This window comes from Carassius gibelio, chromosome B22 (genome assembly GCF_023724105.1).
Source record: "Carassius gibelio isolate Cgi1373 ecotype wild population from Czech Republic chromosome B22, carGib1.2-hapl.c, whole genome shotgun sequence".
Lineage (NCBI taxonomy): Eukaryota > Metazoa > Chordata > Actinopteri > Cypriniformes > Cyprinidae > Carassius > Carassius gibelio.
This window is the reverse complement of record NC_068417.1, coordinates 29,853,874-29,873,687: the sequence shown is the minus strand read 5'-3', so window position 1 is coordinate 29,873,687 and position 19,814 is coordinate 29,853,874. Positions and strand designations below refer to the sequence as shown.

The 19,814-nt window shown below is 36.7% G+C and overlaps 1 protein-coding gene across 1 annotated transcript; it reads right to left on the bottom strand.

Moving 5' to 3' along the window:
• Positions 1-2,385: 2,385 nt before the first annotated feature.
• Positions 2,386-6,961, bottom strand: dnaja3b (DnaJ heat shock protein family (Hsp40) member A3b). The gene is made up of 12 exons (XM_052591159.1): positions 6,717-6,961; positions 6,353-6,486; positions 6,176-6,259; positions 5,165-5,368; positions 4,912-5,064; positions 4,683-4,830; positions 4,543-4,607; positions 3,479-3,607; positions 3,275-3,390; positions 3,088-3,185; positions 2,860-3,011; positions 2,386-2,620 (listed from the first exon to the last, which is right to left on the bottom strand). Exons 1-11 carry the CDS (start codon positions 6,916-6,918, stop codon positions 2,905-2,907), a joined length of 1,440 nt encoding a protein of 479 aa, XP_052447119.1. The 5' UTR covers positions 6,919-6,961; the 3' UTR covers positions 2,386-2,620; positions 2,860-2,904.
• Positions 6,962-19,814: the final 12,853 nt, after the last annotated feature.

Genomic DNA, 19,814 nt, shown 5'->3' with positions numbered 1-19,814 from the left:
ATACCATGACTTGAATACACTTCTTGATAAGCATGTTTTAACTAATTAATAAAATAATAATAATAATAATAAATGTCAGGGCGATACATATTGAAGCTTGTTTCCACCTTGAAATAAAAAATTTAATTGCAACTTTTTATTTCACAATTCTGAGGGGGAAAAAAAATCTGAATTGCTAGGTAAAAAGCCTAAATTTTTTTTATTTCTTTTTATTAATTAATTAATCATTAATTAATCATTTATTTATAAATTAAGCAACAATAATAGTAATATCACGATGAAAATCATCATTGAAATTATAATATTGAAAAGAAAAAAGGAAAGAAATCATTTATTATTATTTTAGACAAAAAGAAAGCAGTGAAGCAGTTTTATTGATATCTTTCAGATTTCTTTTATATTTTAATATATATAACATTTTACCTGTTATTTTACCCTATGAAACAGAAAAGATCAGAATATATAAAATATATATAACATTTTTGTTTGTTTTAAATAATGGTCTACATTTAATTGTATTATAGATGTTGTTTGTTTGTATACAAATACATATTCTAAGAATTAATTTTTAGAATCATAAAAACTGATCAACTGATCATAAGCTAATGTAAGAGATCATGAATGCAGAACAATGTTTTCTACAGCATAGTTTTATAACCTGTACTGTGTTACCGATTATCTTGAATATGTTTGCTCATAGTTCTCTGTATATGTTCACCCTAGTTTGACCTCTCTATGTAATCTTACAGCTCTTGCCTGAGGCGCATATACAAGCAGTGGCGGTGTGCAGTGTCTTCAGACCATTTTAACTGCACTAGAATGTCTGTGTGTAGAATGACATACATACTACAACCTACAGGTTTATATATTACCCATTCATTCAGTAGGGCTGCCTGTTGACTTAAGAGCTTGAGGGTTTCGCTTTAAGGCAGGTCGGTTTGTGTGTGCCAAACAGTTTGTAGATGGCTTCCCTTTGACTTTGTAAAGACCCTGTGACGAGTGATAGACTTTGAGTATCCAAGGAGCAGCCAAGAACAAACAGCCCCGGACTGACATTCCTCCATACGCAGTCTCTTTCTGGGCTTCCTCTGGGCAAAGCTACTGTGTATTGGAGTGTCAGTTGGGTATGTGGAGCCAGTGTCTGTTCTTAGGAGTCTCTGTACGTTGACGTTGCTGTGATGGTGCCGCTGTTTTGGAGACCAGGTTGACATGCACTTATACAACGCCAGATTCCACTTACTCCTCATCTTCAAAGTCCAGAGACTGTCTCCCAGTCAAAACAACATATCATGGGTTTGACACCGATGTGGCTCATGGTCACTTGGAAGGTGACTTTGTATTGCTTAATAGTTTAGTTCGTCCTGACTGAGGACACTATTTGAGGATCGTTTATAAACATATTTAGTAGGCTAATATGAAAACTTAAGTCAGTGTGCTCAAGTAAAACCTGCTATGGATGTGAGGAGATCAACATCCATGTGGTGGGTCTTAACTGGGACAGATTGAGATAACCCAAGACTAGTAAGTGTAATAGGTAAGTCTAAAGTCAGATAATATCAAATGTCAGTGCTTAAGTAATGTTTAAATTTACTCAGACTGTCCCGTTCTCTCTTTTCACAGAGGAGCAGTCTTTAATTATCAAAGAAAGGCCTCCATCTAGTGGAGTGAAAAAGGACGTGATGAATATTGTGCTTGTTTCATCGTTGAAACGAGGAAGTATATTTTATATTTGTATGTATTCTAGAGTAGTTTTGAACACAACCGAGGTGTTGTTGTAAAGCTAGTGCAACATATAATATCTGTACTTACGTTTTTATTAGGTGTCGATGTTGATCCTGTCAGAAAGTGTTTGTGCAACGGAATATATTTGCGCGCGTCTTTGTGGCGCCAATTTGCGTAGTAGATTGCTTTTTCAACGAAATTCATATCAGGACAAAACTAGTGTCACTAATTATAGCTAACAGCTATTATATTGGGTTTAAAAAACATATTGAAACAGAGTAACAACTTGTGAGGTAATGTATTTAAAACAGTTTTATTGATATTTTAGTCACAGCTAAAGCAATGCTCTTTAACCTTGACTATTCTGACAATAAATCATGGTTTTTCACACACCTTATTAGTGTTATCTTTTTTTATTTTATTTACTAGATATCATTTGTTAGCGAAATCCATTTCAAGAAAAATATTATGTTTCAATAAATAATTTTAGCAGACATGTGATACATTTAAAAAGACATACATATTTTATTTATCACAATCACACCAATGCTAGCAATGCTTATTAGCCTTGACTATGTTAACAATAAAACATACCCTTTTGTGTTAATACTAACAAACAGAAATGTAAGAAAATTACAAAAATTATAGAGTATAACAAACTGATTTATTTTGACCATTTATTCAGACATACTCCATTAAAACATAGACCAAACAGCACAGGTTTATACACGTCATCCTCAGGAAAGCTTTGCTCTTAATCCATGGTTTTTTTAAGGATCAAAATTAGTTATTAATCTATAGTAGCAGATTGGAGATGCTGTGGAGTGATTGGAGATGTCCTCAGCTGGGTGAATGCGTTCTTTGTTCTTGTGCTCCTTTCATACTTCTTGTTTTTGGCCTTAAAGTAGAAATAGAAATACAAAGTTGTTTACCTGGATAAAAACAATTTATATTGGAAGCCTGAATATTCTTAATTTGATTCATGCATCAGGTCTTAAAAAGACACTTGGGTAAAATGACAATGTTCTCCTATTATAAAAACTAGCATTAAGACAATGGGTATGTCAAGGGTTTCATTTCTGGACATTAAATATTGAATATACAAAACTGGAGCTTGAAAATCCTATTCATACACACCAAATCTGCACTAAAACACCACAAGACTGCTGCCTTCCGTGATCTTCAGGTGAACATCTTCTTCAGTTTGGAGAAAAATCCCCCTTCCTCTTTCTCCGGCTCTTCCTCTCTGCTCTGCCCTGACTCTGAGGTCTGTCCCTCCTGAGAACTACCTGAATAAAAACACATTTAGCAAAACAGCTGAAGGAAACGCTAACTTCCCTTTTATGTTGTCTATGTGTGTATGACCTTTGGCTGGTCTGGTTACTCCAGTAACAGTTCCTTCCACTTCCGTCTCATCCTCTGCATAACTCAACAGCAGCATTCTCTGCCTGTTCGTCAGTTTCCTGTAGATGATCAATGAGATTCATTAGACAAACACAAACTGGATGTGCATATGTGTGTATGTGTGTGTTAGTGTGTGAATGCCTCTTACTTAGGGATTTTGATTTTGATATTTACAAAATGATCTCCATAACCGAAGCTATTCACTCGTGGGATGCCTTTTCCTCCCAGTCTGATCTTGTGGTCTGTCTGAATGCCTGGAGGAATCTGCAAGAAACACATTTCATTTCATGTCATCATATACTGTGGCAAGGCTACAATTAAAGCCACAATAAAAATCCTTTTTTTTTCTAACCGCAATGTCGATGGTGCTGTACAGGCCCTGTGCTCTGGCTGTTCCTCCTAGTATTGCCTGCGCTACTGAAATCATCACATCAGAGTGGATATCAGCGCCATCACGACGAAACACTGGACTCCTCTGCACCTGCAACATGGGAAGAGATATACACACAAATAAATAATTTAGAAAACTAGCAATTGAATAGGAATCACCTATGAAGAAAACACTAAATAAATGTAGAGAAAATAAAATACTAGTTTAAAACAAATTGTGTCAATTCAAATCAAATACAAATCTAAAACCAAATAATTCTAATAATTAAGAAAATTAAGGCTAGTAATAAAATGCAATGTGAAATTAGAAACTAACAATTTAAATATGTAGGGATGAATAACAAGAATAACATTAAGAAAAAATTAATGAAAGGTACAGTAAAAGTGAAAACTATAGAGAAAAAAAAGCGAAAGTAGTATGAACTGAAATGAAAGTGCAACGATTACACTAACAGGTAATAATGACCACATTTAATAAACGGGAATTAATGATGATATATATATATATATATATATATATATATATATATATATATATATATATATATATATATATATTTTTTTTTTTTTTTTTTTTTTACAGTATAACACTGTAAAATAAAAAGCAGTGTAAAATTAGAAATTAATATAATAGGAATAAATGATAAAAACAAGTTACTACAAGGATTAGTAAACTACAGACTAAATATGCCCATATTTGTGAAAAACTATCATGATGTGGCCACAAAAAGTATGTGTACTTAAAAAAAAAAAAAAAAGTTACATAATCAACTTATCAAAAAGTTGTTATTCTAAATAAACCCTTTTAATGAAATCTATTACAAGCACGTTTTCCAAGGAAAACATGATAAAACCGCCTTTTTATGTTTTAAACACATACATTTTTCAATATACTATTCAAAATGAAAACCAATAGTAATTTACACTTTTCTTAGTGGAACATGTCCATAGGTGATGTGTGATATAAGGTGTCAGAATCTTTTTTTTTTCTTTTAAGAAATTAGGGCTCTGGAAAGCAACACTCACTCTGAATGTGATGTAAATGTATTTCTTCCCGACTGGCACTTTAACTGTCTGTCCGTCTTCTATACCTGTAACATAATGACAACAGACGCTCAGTACCCCACACACATTCACCTCAGTTCACCGAGAGTACGGTCACACACCTGCAGGCACAGGTACCATAACGGTCTGTTTCTGTTTGGTTTGTCCAGTTCCTCGACACATGATGCAAGGAGTGATGATGATAGAGCCCCGCCCACCGCACCGCCTACATGCTGAGCGCATCATAAACGGACCAGTGTTTATAGACTCCTGCATAATAGAGGCAATGATGTAAAAAAATGTGAAGGCAAGAAATGTAATCGCTAATACCATTGGCTATGGCGGCCTCACCATGCCAGTTCCATTGCAGTAGTGACAATGTGACACTTTAGTTCCCGGCTCGTGAGCTTTTCCGTCACAGCGTGGACAGGCGTCATCTATGTTGACCGTTATCTCCTTATTCACGCCTTTGGCAGCCTGCATGAACGTCAGCTCCATCACGAACTATAGAGAGAGAGAGAGAGTTAGAGCGAGAGGGTTCAGATGGTAAGAGTTTAATGACGAACAAACACAAATGTGCGATAGCTGTCGATGTGTGTCTCACTTCAGGTGCCTGTTCGAACATGGAGTTGAGGTCACCGAAGCCACGCCCCCCAGCGAACTCTCCAAAAATCTTCCTGAACAGCTCCTCTGGGTCCACGGTGGCTCCGCCTCTCCAGTACTGCTGCTGCTGCCCCGCCCCACTCGCACCCGGACCGGCCGAACCGTACGTGTCATACTGCTTCCTCTTCAGCTCATCACTGAGGGTCTATTCACACAGAACGCCATAAGACAAAAATATTCAACTCATACTTACTACACATTCAAAAGAATAATTGGTCACACTTTATTTTAGGGTCCAATTCACACTATTAACTAACCATTAACTATAACTTTTGCCTCAATTAACTCCTTATTTGATGCTTACTTATAATTTATAAGGTAGTTTAGGGTATTGGGTAGGATTATGGATGTCATGCATTATATGTACTTTATAAGCCTTAATAAACAGCCAATATGTTAATAATAGACATGCTAATAGGCAAACTAGTTATTAGTGTGAATTGGACCCTATACTAAAGTGTTACCGAATAATTTCTTTAAAATAAATAAAAATAAAAATAATAATAATAATAAAGTATTTTATAAACAAAAAAAATAAAAAATATTTATAGACTTACTACCTTTAAAATGTTTGGGTTCAGTAAATATATTTTTAAATAAATTAATCATTTTATTAGCTAGCATGCATTAAATTGTATCTTAAAGTATCTTTAAATGAATGTTGTTATTTTGAACCGTTTATTCATGAAAATATTTCTAGAAAAAAAAATAATGGTTTACAAATTTACAATTTAATATTAACATTTTGTTTTCGATGCTTTCACATTATATTAATGGTATTCCACAGGAATGTGCTTTACAGTCATGAAAATTTTCAGAATAGAAAAAATTCAATAATGGCACTAAAAAAAGCTTAATTTTTATTTATGCAAAAAAAAAAAAATAAATAAAATAAAAAATTGAAATGTCTTTTGAGACATCTAGAGGAAAACTGAATATTAATGTTCCTTGCCTCATAGGCTTCTGCCAGCTTGGCAAACTTCTCTTTCGCGTCAGGGTCATCTGGGTTGGTGTCTGGATGGTATTTCTTGGCCAACTGAGTGAAAATACCCACAGTGTTAAACTCCCAGTGAACCACCTTCCTTAAAAAAAAAAATATATGAAACTCATGTAAGGTGGGTTGTCAAACCTGGTAGTAGGCTTTCTTAATGTCTTTCTGAGAGGCAGTCCGAGGAACCCCCAAAACATCATAGAAGTCCTGCTGATGGCACCCAGAAGTGGTGTGGAAGAAATGAGAGCTGAAAACACTGTGGCTTCTCAGCACTTAAAAATACAAACACACAATTTTTACCATGGTACATTTTTATAAAGACACTTACTACTATTTGCAATAATGTAAGTCAGTTGCATCATCTCATTCAACCTGTCCAATACCACTGACATATAAGGTCAAATACGTCCATGTGATATGTTAGACCTGATAAAACAGTACGCTTGTTCTATTAACAGAGTTCATAGTAACTAGCGTTACTTTGATCACATAACCAGCTCACCTGGTACCCTGTTCAATGTCACACGTCCTCCGTGCCTCCAGCAGCTTAAATGACCCTCCTTCACATAACTGCGAATCCAGACAATCCTCAGAGCTGCAGTGTCTCCGTGTCTAGAGGTGTTTGTGAGCGCACAGGCGCTGCGGAGTCCAGGTAAACCGCTTGACAGCCAGCGTGCGGTACAGCGAGCACTGGAGGCTGCCATGTTTACGTCGCTCTATGGGCCGGCTGTGCAGTGCGCATGCGCGTGGAGTTTTTAATTACATCTGCTTTGCGGCTTTTCGCCTCTAGATGGCGCGAGATGAAAACAGTTTGGCGAGTTATCGCAGGCGACAAAAACTTTGACATTTTGTATGTACTTCAAGATTAAATGCAAACACTAAAATGACCCTATAAATCCGAATGTGTCATGTTTTAATAGGCTACACAATTCTAGTCTCTGAAATATTAACATGAATAAAATTTGGCCGAAAAACCTGTTGCACACAGTAGTGTACTTTTTTAAGAAGTAAAATGCCGTTTTGGTAGCTAGCTATATATATAAAACTTAACTCATTAATATTTATATTACATAATTAATATTTCAAGATTAACTCTGACTGAACTGCAAGCAACTAAGGTTTACTTGATTATGCATACTTTAAAAAAAAAATGCAAGCATTGCGATATCAGTATACTATAAGGCTTATTATATAGAGTGGCCATTGATGTTTATGCATGCAGTTTATGTAAGTAGTGTGCTATAAAGATCTCCTTGTTTTATATTACAAGCTATCGAGAATTTAATTTTACTCTTTGGCCATTTAAATCTCAATAAATCTGCTCAAATTCACATATGTTTGCTTAGTTTGAGCCTCTGAATAAAACCGAGGTGTTTTTTTTTGTCTCCTGGAGGGATCATATTCTCCTATATATCATGCTAAAGTCATGAAAGCTTGATGTATAAATATTATACTCGAAAAAGCAAACTTTTTTATGTGTAAAGGTTCGGTAAAATTTGTTTCATATATCAGGCTTTACAGGGTTAAAATAAATAAATAGAAATACTACAGCACATGCCAAACCTTTTTTGTAGCCAGCCACATGGAGGATCTATATAAAGATGTACAATATCTGTCATCATGTGCAATTTAAACTCATCATGTAATATAACCTGGGAATCTAAACTACTAATTTTCCCTTAGCAGAGATAGAGTCGAGACCAGAGGCAAGACCTCAAGACCATCAAGGCCTCTCAAGATAGGTATCATCTTAACAGTAATGACTTTATTTGTCTTTAAATGTTTCCACATTTCATTCCCACTGGACAGATTGGAAAACGGTTGCCATACAACAGGGGTACAGTCAGGGGTTAAACTAGCATTTCAACAGTCCTGAGATTTCTTGAGGAGGAAAAATGATATTTTGAACAACATATACTGTACTCATTAAACTCCACAATTTCTACAAGTCGTATAAGTGTGGTCTAACCCTGGCTCTCTTTAATATGGAGCTGTGCGGTGATGCCGGCCTGTGGCAACTGGGGTTTGGACGGCACTGAGACCCCCTGGTGATGATGTCATAATGACTGTGGCTGATGTCATGATGAGGCCGGTTGCTGGTTGGACGCAGAGGCTTGTGAGTGTGGTGAGTTTAACCGCTGTCTCTCATGCCACCTCCGCAGGCAGGAATACGCCTGTTTCTGTGTGAGAATAAAGCATGTCTGTTTGCCTTTGGGAACCCTGAAAAAAGAGATGTTTTTATTGTGAAGTATGGAAACTCCACTGAGATAACTGTATATGTTAAATGCATGCACACAGTTTCTTTGAGTGGGCAGAGGTTCAGATCCAGCTATAGTCCGTCTCATCCTTCTCTTTTAACATACTGTAAAAGTTAACAATCCCCACTCACCCTCGGTATTACAAACACGGCTAGCATCTGTGTTGAATTAAGAAAATCCCAGTGCTGTACGGCTCTGGGCTGCTTTCAGTTGTTCCCCTTTGCTCTTTCACACACATAGACACTCGTTCCTTCACTTACTGTTGCTCACATGTGTGAGATAGACATGGCAAAGAATTGCTAACATTGCTAAAGTAATAGCACACTTCTGCGAAAAGGAAGTGTGCTTAAATGTGCATTTGTGTTGTAGACCTACTTCAAAACATATTTTTAAAACGTTACTTGCAGTGAATGTCATATTAATTAAATGAAAGGACACTTAAGTGTGCTTAAAGAGATGAGAAAATTCCCATTCTAAACAGTGACATGGGGCAGTGCAGTCGCCTGTCAATGACAATAGTTACCCTTTGTTACCACCTTTACTGATGTAGAAACCACATGACAACAGTGTCCTGGAGAAATGCGGAACTAGCTTCGCGACAAACTTCAACTAGAAAGAAATGCCGATCTCGCTTGTGTTTTACTCGACAGGTGAGTTGTTTTGATTCATATCTTTACAGAAAACGTATGCTATTATAACGATCAACAAGATTAGTATTATGGGGCATACACGTCAAAAGCGGGGCATCTAGACCTGCGCGAAGACATGTCTGATCCATAGTCTGATCCATGATTTATCTTTCCATCTGATTGATGGCCGTCAGTGGTTGGGTAGAAGACAACAAATCCCATCATTCCACGCTCCTTCTTAGCATCATCAAACCACGCGATTGTTATTGTTTTGATAGTGCGCCCTCTAGTGGCAGATCCTACAACCTGTACCTTTAAGTACACTTTTAAAAAGTTCACTGTAGTGAAGTACAATTAAAAGTTTAAAGCTTACAGCATATTTCAAATCATTGTTTTAAGAAAATATACTTTAACGAAGTACACTTGTTTTGAAATTGTTGCGTATCACATGCATATCATTATAATTTTAACTATTGGGTGTTACTCAATATTACATTTAAAGTTAAGACTTTAAATGTACTAAGTTGCAACTTCATCATGAATATAAATGCGTAAATGCAAATGTAAATATATTGCATAAAAGCTTTCAAATAAAATGACATTAACATAAATCTTAGTTTAATGCTATTCGACAATACACATTAAACATACGTAAAAAACACGAGTTATTTTGATATTACATGTAAGTCCTACATAAATGGGTCAAAAAGCACACTAAAGTACTATAATATACATTTGACCTATAATACATTTAAAATTTATTGTGGTTAATATGCCATTAAGTGTCCGAAAAGTTTTCATTTACATTGTTATAGAGTATATCGTTTTCTTAATAAGTAATCAAAAAAAAAAAAAAAAAAAGATTTTACACTTTTCTAATGAAAATGTGAGTTGTGTCTTTGAATGGTTTCTAGAGAGGATACTGATCCATGGCTATTTGGTCCAGGCCCCTCCTGCAATGCAAATATTTGTCGCCTATTTCTTTGTCCACTTTGCCTGAGCATTTAGAATAGGAATGTTACAGTAAATCCCTCAACAACTGCATAGTTTAAGATATAATTCAAGTATGTAACACAAACAGTGTTCGATATGTTAAACACTCTTTGTTCAAATATCTGACTCATACTAGGGAATGACTGTGTTCGCAACCATGAATAACATTGAATGTCATGAGCTCAAATCTGCAGTGTGACCAACCTCATCTAAAAATGCCCTTCAGCTGAAATATGTGATTTATTTGTGGAGCAGGAAGGATTGACAGTTGGCTATGATCAGAAGCTGGAGTGGTAAAGCTGTCACAAAGGAACTTTATTGCGGTAATTGCGTTTCTCTAACTAGCGTGCCAGGCAGGACCCGGGTATGTGGGAACTGAGAGGAGCTCATGACCTTTCATTAAAATGAGCCCCCAAACTCATTAAAGACCAAGGCATGGTGTGCTTTCACAAGATTATATGCTTGTTCTTTAAACATTGGGCTTTATTATATGTGCTTAAAGCTGAATCACTGTTTGCTGTGTGTGTGTGTGTGTATGTGTGAATGAATGCATTTCTGATATCCACCGTGTATATATGGTGTGGGAATGTTGTTTACGCTTGGCATGGTAGTTAGGTAGCATCTGGTGTTACCATAGTCCCATTATTCTAGCTAAGAACTGCCCACTTTGACAGGAAGAGACCTTTGAACTGACATTCAAGCGACCAACCACAGTTAATTTGGTTCTTATGTGCAATAGACTACAGAATTGTGAACTAAAAAGTGCACTAAAACCAAGCCGTCAGATCAAAGCTCCTGATTTTAGACAGCTCTTGACATTTTTTTTTTTTGTGTGTGTCTGCAATATGCATTCAAATGTGAGTGAACGGTGCCTTGAGTATCCTGCAAAGGAAAGAGTCAGAAAGAAAGAAACAGAAAAGAGGGAGGCAGTGCGGTCATGGAGAAATGTAGGGAGATGCGATCCCAGAGAAGTCACAAATGATAGACAACACAGCAGGCAAACCTTAATCATAGAGTACAACACCAACCTCTCAACATCCATAAAATGGGATTTTCACAAGGCCAAATAGCTACAGTCTTGTAGCGGCATGTGTGTGTGTGTGAATCTGTTTCCCATTACTCCCATTTCCCCTCATTCCCACTTCCAGTACTCTTATTGGCTCTGATCACTCCCACATGCAGGTTGAGGGGCAGTAAGAGTAGGGATCAAAGTTCGGAGGTCAGAGGGATGTTGCTCGTTTTTGAGAATTAACTGTAATTCAGAATTAGATTACAGAGCTATTACGTAGATGATGTCCTTCCCAACCAGGCCCACACATCACCTCTGCTTTAAAACCAGGGATTGAGTTACTGAGCATGTGTTTATGTCCTACAGGAACACATAAACCTTTGCACCAACCTGATTTAGGGTCACTTTAAAATGACTTGATTTGTGTTGGTGATGCCTGTAGGTTCAGTACGGCTGGATAAGTCTAAAGAATGAGTAAAATAACATGAAGAATGTATTATGAGACTGGGTGGAAAGTCAGGTGCCAGGTTTGTTAGGTAAGACAAAATGTGCAGAGTTAGGGTTTCTTCTGGACAGATTGGAGAATATATCTCTAAGCAAAAGGATGAAGGGGTCACATTATGGCTCAGGCAACAATAGTTGAGCTTCTTTGCATTCCTTGTCTCAGCTATCTACCTTACCATCTTGACATTGCCAAGAAGGACATACTCCTGGATCAACATCCTTGGAATATTCCTAAAACCAAGTATGTTTATTCCTGCTCTTGGATAAACTTATATAGAGTTTATGTTTTGAAATGAACCCCAAAGTCTCGATCACCCGAAAAGAGCAAGACCCAGAAATGAAACAATCAAATGTTAGGGAAATTAGAAGAGCTAGGGATATGGTCATGGGCAAGAAAGGTCTGTTGTCAATAGTGTATAGAAATATGAAGCACAGCTCACACAAAAGTCTCTTTCAAACCAAGCAGCTTTCTTTTGGTAAACGTAATGAATCCAATTTGGACTTATTGCAAAATCTGCCTGGGGAAATTTTGGCCAAAAAAGTTTGCCAAACAATGGTAAATGTAACTGCGCAATTTAGTTCCTCTGACTCCAGGGGAACTTTAAGTCTATGACTGGGTTAAGGATTGTGTTACAGGAATGTTGTGTCTGGACCAATAGATGTTGATCCAGGAAGTAGGCAAGATCGCCCAGGCCTGTCCTTTCTGTGGCATGTAAATTTAGGATTGTTCTGTACTTCCTACGTAGAAATGAATAATGCTAATCTGATGCTGGTGTACTGTAGCTTGTAGATTAGCCTTGCCATGCACTGGTTAATGAAGCTGGTTAACCAATGAAGTTATTTAACTGAGTTATTTCATTTACCCTTTGCAAAGGCCCGCCCACACACCTTAGTTACTGTTGCTATGTTCGACAAGCCATGGCGCTCTCACGCTACACATCATGTTCTTAAGAGTGAAAAATACTTTGCAAAGCAAAGAGGAAACTGACAACGCGCCGAGAGACAAGACAGTGCAGGTTACTTAAGGTATGAACCAAAGTCTCATCTTTCCAATTTTGTCATGATTTTTTAAAAATACAAACAATAGAAACTGCTTTGTGGCTCTTTTATGTGTTTTGTGACAGATTGCTGTAGTGCCTCAGTTCAAGCAGCAAGTAAATTCATCGTCTTTTCATATTTACTTAAAGCACGAAATAAACATGAATGGACATCAGAAGGTATTTTTTTCATCAGTACACTAAGACATCAATACACACCATTTTCAAGATTATGTCTACCAAAATTAATCTACTCTCCTTTTTGCTTTGTTTGTTAGACAAAATGGTATTATGATTTCTTTGTGAAAGGATTATGAATTGATGGCACCACCAGTAGTTCACTTACACTGCACAATTTTAACCCTGATTTTCACTTGTAAACAGTTTTGTAGAAATCGTAGACAAATGCCCGAAATCAGAGGTAAATCATTGATTTTTCAAAGATGCTGTCTGAGAGAACTGAGTGATGTTGTACGACAACACCTATCTCTCACATGATCTAACGTTATTTCCTGTTTCAGTTGTCGCGTGTTCGGTTGTAAACGTAGTTTGTATACAATGCAGTGTTGTCTGCGATTCTGCCTATTGAGAAGTTATGTAATGTGTGACCCCCTGTCGCCGATCCATCATGTATTTTGCAGGACCCCAACTAGACGGTACCCCAGACAGTCATGGAGTGTGAAAAGACTAGCGATCCAACGATTTTGAAAATCACGCAGTGTGAACCGTACATAAACCATCATCCAAATGGCATTGTATGCTGGAGACCAGCCATACTAATGTTTAGGGAAAACAGTTTGACTATATTTATTATTGACGTTTTTTTTTTAGGCAGCGAGTCCTGATGTACAACCAGAATTTAATAGGTCTCAAGGTGGATCTTTGGTTTTGTTTTGATGTACTGTAACTTAGTGAATTGTAATTCCTGTGAGAAGGAACTAGAAGGAAAGATAGATCCTGCGGGGTGGAGTGTTTTGGACCTAGTTCATTATCAATATTCAGCCCAGATTTTCTCCCCATGAGTTTGGAAGCAAACCTACAGCAGATGGAAAACGAAACCTTTGCTTCTAGTAAAAACTCGACTTGTTTTGCAGAGGAAAAACAAGTCACCAGTAGGAGGCAAATGTGGATAATTCTACCAGCAACCAATGATCGAAATCATAGAGCAGCTTTCGCGAAGTCTCTCATTACACATTTTGTCCCATTACTCAATTTGCGTCTTGCTTGTCTGCAGTTACTGTCATCTACAGTTCCGGAATGACAAGATTATAAACTTGTTCTAGAGGACGATAAATAAAACACAATAAAACTGTATAGTGTTTTTCCAGTTCTTTCCTTTGGGACTCCATTTAGGTTCAGTTACCCGCAGTGTGTTCTTGTTATAGGTCCGGCAAGGGCCTTTTATACTACAATGGGCATTTGACAAAGAGTTCCTTCGTTCTCTTTAAACTTATAATTAGACGAAAATGCCACAAGACAGAATCAAAGCCAGGGCCATAATTAGTCCGAGTGTAAAACTAGTTTTGCCTCGTCTTGACTGGTTTATGGTTCGAGGTGACAGATCCCTAAATCACGGAAAGCTCATGTGAACCCTGTCTCTTTCTCATCTCTCACGGCTGCCCTCTCGTCTAGAGCCTCCGAAACATAAACAGTATATTTGGTGACGGTGTGTGGGGTTTGTCAGATTTATGAGCACTATACTTTGAGGAGAGGAGGGAAAACCCACAGCGGGTGAGATTGGTACACCCTGGAACATCTTACAGAAATTTAGGAGGAACTTCAGTTGGTAATTCAATTTTAATTGGAGTACCAACTGAAGCTCCTCTTAAATTTTCTCAAGTGAGAAGTTCAATGAATATCTTTATATATAAAGTTATCCTATGGTTTTCTTCATGAGTAAATCACTGATGATTGCACATTCAAAGCAAGATTTTGAAGTAATTATTTGGTTTTGAAGCCGCAACAGAAGGCAAGCAAAGATTTTCAGAGATGTACTTCTCAGCCAGCTGGCCTTGACCTCCGACCCCATGATGCAGGGGAACCAGTGCAGCTTTGCGTTCCCAATGCAGCTTCTTTGTGGCTGGGTAATATCAGAGGTCATGCTCCCTGTGGGAACAAGGCTGCCAGGTTCCTCTTTAGGCCAGAGATGACTTGTAAAACATGGCCACAGGAGAGAGATAGGCCACTTTGACCTGGCATGAAACTAGATTCTCAGACCAAGACTAATTTATAATTTAGTGCTTCCTAAGTACTCTCTGCTTTAAACTTACCCAGTTTTACGCCTGATTTCAGGAGCATTGTGTAGTTAATTTATCTATTCATAGATCTGAGATCCATGATGCTTTTTCAAGCCATGGTTCTAATTAAAATAAACAATATAAGTGAACATTTGAAAGGTTTTGAACACATGATATAGCCAAGTGAGCTTGATTTCTACAGAGTGTGATGTTAGCATGTTGCTAAGCTAACAATGTGAAACCCCAATTAACCATAAACCACAACTTTTCTTGACTCCACCATCTTGATTGCTTTGTTTTGATTCGTTAGGCTTGTTGCAGTCAGTGTTGGGAAGGTCAGATTTTTTAAATCACCTGTATTAAGATTAAGTTATTATTTTAAAGCACTGCTGCCACAAAATCAAACTTTAGCACCTCTTCGAAATAAATTCAATTTGATTGTGTGTGTGAAAATATCTAAATGTAACCCCCTTTGTAACTTTTGACATTTTGTTATAAGTAACACATTTTAATAACACATTTTCCTCTGTAATTGTAATGTATTACAGTTACATTTATTTTGTAATTAAATGAAGTAACAACGTTACATTAAACAAATTACTCCCCAACACTGGTTGCAGTGCATTTTGGGATTGTAGAAGTATACATGTGACAATGTCTTAGATATTTTGGTCAAAAGAAAGTATCTTGCCAAAGCAGACTTTGACTTTGATCTTAATTTATGCTTCATAACTTCTTGTCAGGAGAATGAATGCAGGAATGCAGTCAATGCAAGCAGCCCGCTGAGTTTTGGAAGTTATTACATGTTCTCTAAAGATCGTTGTTGCTATTTTAATCATACTAATGCATGTGTGTGTGTTCTGCATCGAAGCCCTGTAAACAACCAGCTGAGAGGCCTAACAGACCTTTAACACAGCTGTCAAAATTCACAACTCCCACAATGCAAACATCACGGTCCAAACCTCTCACACTTGCTGACCATTATTCCCCTGAGCTGTTCTTTTGAAATCCATCACAGGAAAAAAGCGGAAATCCAAGAGTCTGCTGGTAATTGCTACGATTGATGACGATTCGTTTTTTACGACAACATAATTTAAACAGCATTCCTTTTCAGAGTTACTGTTAATTATCGGTGCTCTGCAGCCAAGCCGTATAAACCTGTCCTGCACAGTTCGGTCAAATATCTCTCATAAATCTTTTTTTCTTTTTTGGAGTCATGGGACTTAAATTTGGACCTTTGTCCCAATAAAACATCTTGAATCTGCACTTCTGCTTCTGGCCCATTACTCCACCTGGGCTCTGATCAGCTATACTGGGGTAAATGACCTCGTCCGCACAGATGGAAATAGTGAGCTCAGAGCACCACAATTTAGCTATGAGGAAAATGAGACTAGACTGATCCTATGCAGATCTTGGTGAGCCTTTCAAAAGTATAATTTCATGTTGGCGTGTGAGGCAGTCTGGGACTCTGAACATGTTTTTCAGTGCAAAACCCTGCATCTTATTTGCTAAGCACTGGCAGTGCAGTTTGTCATGTCACTAAATGGTGGTAAAAGGGCATTTCTATTTATAGTAAGAGATGGGAATTTGGGCAATTTATTTGTTATTAGCACTAATTTCATGGTAGCTGTCTTAAGCATTAGCCGATTTTCATAACTCATTTACTGTAGGGATTCAGAAACTTTTGATCAAACGTATCCCTTTGACCTAAGATATTTAACTCCTGAATTTAATGCTGTAAATTAATATTTAAAGCTGCGGTCCGTAACTTTTGGTGCTCTAGCAGTAAATAAACAGAATTGCGTTTGTCTTGTGGAAGATAATTTAAAAATGTTAATAAAAAAAATAATTTAAAATTCAAATAAACCTTTTTTTTTATAAAACTAAAATGTTAAAAGGAAATTGTTATTATTTATTTTATTTTATTTATTTATTTTATTTAATTTTTTTTGTTTTGTTTTAAGTAACTCACACTTTCTGCAGTTTGGGAACCCTGATTTAGTGAATTGAACATTAAACATTGCAAATACGCCTTTTAAATAAAATTCAGTTTACCACCTGCTTTTTGTTAACTAGCGTTAATTGAGCCAGATGAATACTGCTGAATTTGTGAATAAAACACAAACTATTATGTGCATAATTCGCGTTTATAGGCATTATAGGCAACTTCAGGTGGTTAGTGAATAAGATGCACATTTGTGCGCAACTTCCTGAATTCACAGTTTCTTACTGTTATTTCACTTTGTGTTTCACGTCTTTGCCTTGCATTGTTAATGAGCTGGGACTCTACATTGAATTTACAGCTGGTCATTTTCACGACAGCGAAAGGTGTGAGATCATAGAGGAAAGTTTTGTAGGAAAGGAGGACAAAGGGAGCGAGTAAATGCCTGGAGTCACAGGGGTTCATTGTTCAGTTCTGTTTAAACAGCTGTAGAGTTTAGTTGTACTGTACGACGACCTAAGATTTTTAGCCATCTTATTAGAAAGGTTTATACATACAGACTGCATATACACACACTCACATAATCCCATTCACGTGCATTTACACACTTAATGCAAGATCCAGCAATACGCAGTTAAACTGGAACGCTGAGGTGAACGTTTTCTGTTGTTTTTGGGAGACAATCCAGGTTTATTTTGGACCTTGAAATGAAGTGTGCAGGGATGTGCCGCCAACATGGCAATTCGTTTCGAAAAAGCAGAAGAGAAACAAGCGCACAGAAAGACATGCTTTTGAGGAGAGAGGTGAAGGAGTGCAACCTCTTTGAGCTGATGAACGTTTTAACGCGAGACATAAATGGCGCCACGGAGTATCTGGCATTTGGATCCAGCCCGGATTTATCTACATTTAATCAAATCTCTCACTATAATTCAGAAACATAGTATACAGTTGTACACAACACCTTGCATGAAATAAAACACGTTTTAATGTTACTATAAATGTAGATAAATTACATTTGCGAAAGCTCACTTGACAAGTTTTTAGATATAAGGAAGGCTGAGGCGGCATTTTATTCCAAATGGTTTTACAAATCAGTTTTCTGTATTGGCTGCAAACAAGCTGTTACAAACTTTACTATCACTTTCCACTTTAGAGATACTACAGCTGATATATACATATTATGTGAGCGTTTTCCCATTCTAGATGTAGTAGACACCCTTTAAACATTATCGTTAAAGTATTATCTTACACATACTTGTGTATTTTGTTGAGTTAGGTTTGCAATTTGGCCAATAACTGTATTTGTAAGTAATTGCACCTTTGCAGAAAGATACTGTATGTCACTTGGCCTGTGACATTAAATATGGGGCATGACACTTTTCTAAAAAACATCAGTTCGGTCATTGTTGTTCAAGTTTTGAACCTGGGTAAACCCAGGTTAGCTTTTCCCAGAGCTAAATGAGGACTTGAGTTAAATACAGCATCACAGACATGTCAGCAAATTTACAGAAGACTTTGTTTGTGAACACACAGCTGTTCTTCCTCTTGCCAAAGCTGTAAAAAGACAGTATTGAACTAGCCTTAGATATTCACATATGTCATCATTGCTTTATGGTGCTTTCGTTCAAACATTTCTTTATTTGCTGTCACTTTATACCGTTGTGCATTCTGAGTTTTATTGGCTGAGTTTTTGCCAGTGTAATTGAGAATGTGTTTGCTGACTGTAATGTGTTGAGAGTCAAACATTGTAATCTCGTTGGTGTGTCTGTGTGTGTGTTAACAGATTTACTGTATGTTTGTTTTAAAGAAGAAAAAACTGCATAGGCTAAGATCGGTACTTCCTTTTAAAGATGTGTTGTGAAACATCAATAAAAGAGTATCATAAAATCTTTTCCTAGTTGATAGCTATTAGTACTATATTTGACTATTTCATATTGCTTCTTCTATAGTCAGTTTTTACATTTCAGTCAAATGCTTTTGGATCTTTTACTGGAAATAAATTAAATTAGAGTTTAGATTTAGTTGTCAGAGTCTTCACAACTGAATACCCTTAAACACCCTTAAATCTGATGTAATTTTATTAAATTTTTTGTCTCCTGTATGAGTATTTTGTATATTCTATAAAACAAACAAACAAATAAAAATAAGTTTTAGTTTAAGTGATACATTGTGAAATGTATTTGTTGCATTCTCAGTGCTGCCACTAGGGGCATTATTGCATTCATTAGCATAAACTGTATTATTCTATGGCCAGTTTTCTGTTTCAGGTTACCTATAGTATACTCAATGTCAATAATTTGAATCATATTGTTCCATTCTACCCATTTCATTATACAATCCAGGTCTTGCATTAAGTGTTCCACTGGAGGGAATAATTATGTAAAGTTGTGGTGTATTTCTCACAAAACAGTATCATACAACTTCAGAATACTTAGAATTTGGCATATGGAGTTGATTTTTAAGATACTTTTCTATCATTTTTGAAGCTCGAAAGCTCCAGTCCTCATTCATTGTAGTACCATGGAAAAGGGCAACCAATGAATGAGTCAAAATTGCTGCTTTTGTGTTCTACAGAAAAAAGAAAGTCATACAGGTTTTGGAATGACATGCTGGTAATAAATAACAGCAGAATTTTCATTTTTGGATGAACTATCCATTTAAGAACATAAAGACAGTTCCCACTTGCTGTTGGCAATTTAGGAAAACCAAAATTAATGATCTCACAACACACTTTTACTCACAGCATATCCAAAAAATGGACAAAGCTGGGCAGAAGAGCTGACAGCAAGTGAGGTAGCTTCATTACAGTACAGCATGATCAGACTTTAACAGTTTGTATGTGTTTATGAGGACAGTTTGCTCACCTTGTCAACACTGCAATATAGTGGCGTAAACAGACCAAACAAGATTGCTGCCATTATACTCAATCTACACAGCGAGCTTATGATCTAGTTTTGTCCCGGTGTGTTGTGCCACTCGCTTACAGTGTTA

Bases quoted from the DNA above. Each gene is read 5' to 3' on its own strand.
- dnaja3b (XM_052591159.1), bottom strand. From the start codon at position 6,918: ATGGCAGCCTCCAGTGCTCGCTGTACCGCACGCTGGCTGTCAAGCGGT. The intron at 6,260-6,352 runs GTTTGACAACCC...ATTTTCACTCAG, and splicing joins TTAAGAAAGCCTACTACCAG to TTGGCCAAGAAATACCATCC. The intron at 3,012-3,087 runs GTCATACACACA...GTTTTTATTCAG, and splicing joins AGTAACCAGACCAGCCAAAG to GTAGTTCTCAGGAGGGACAG.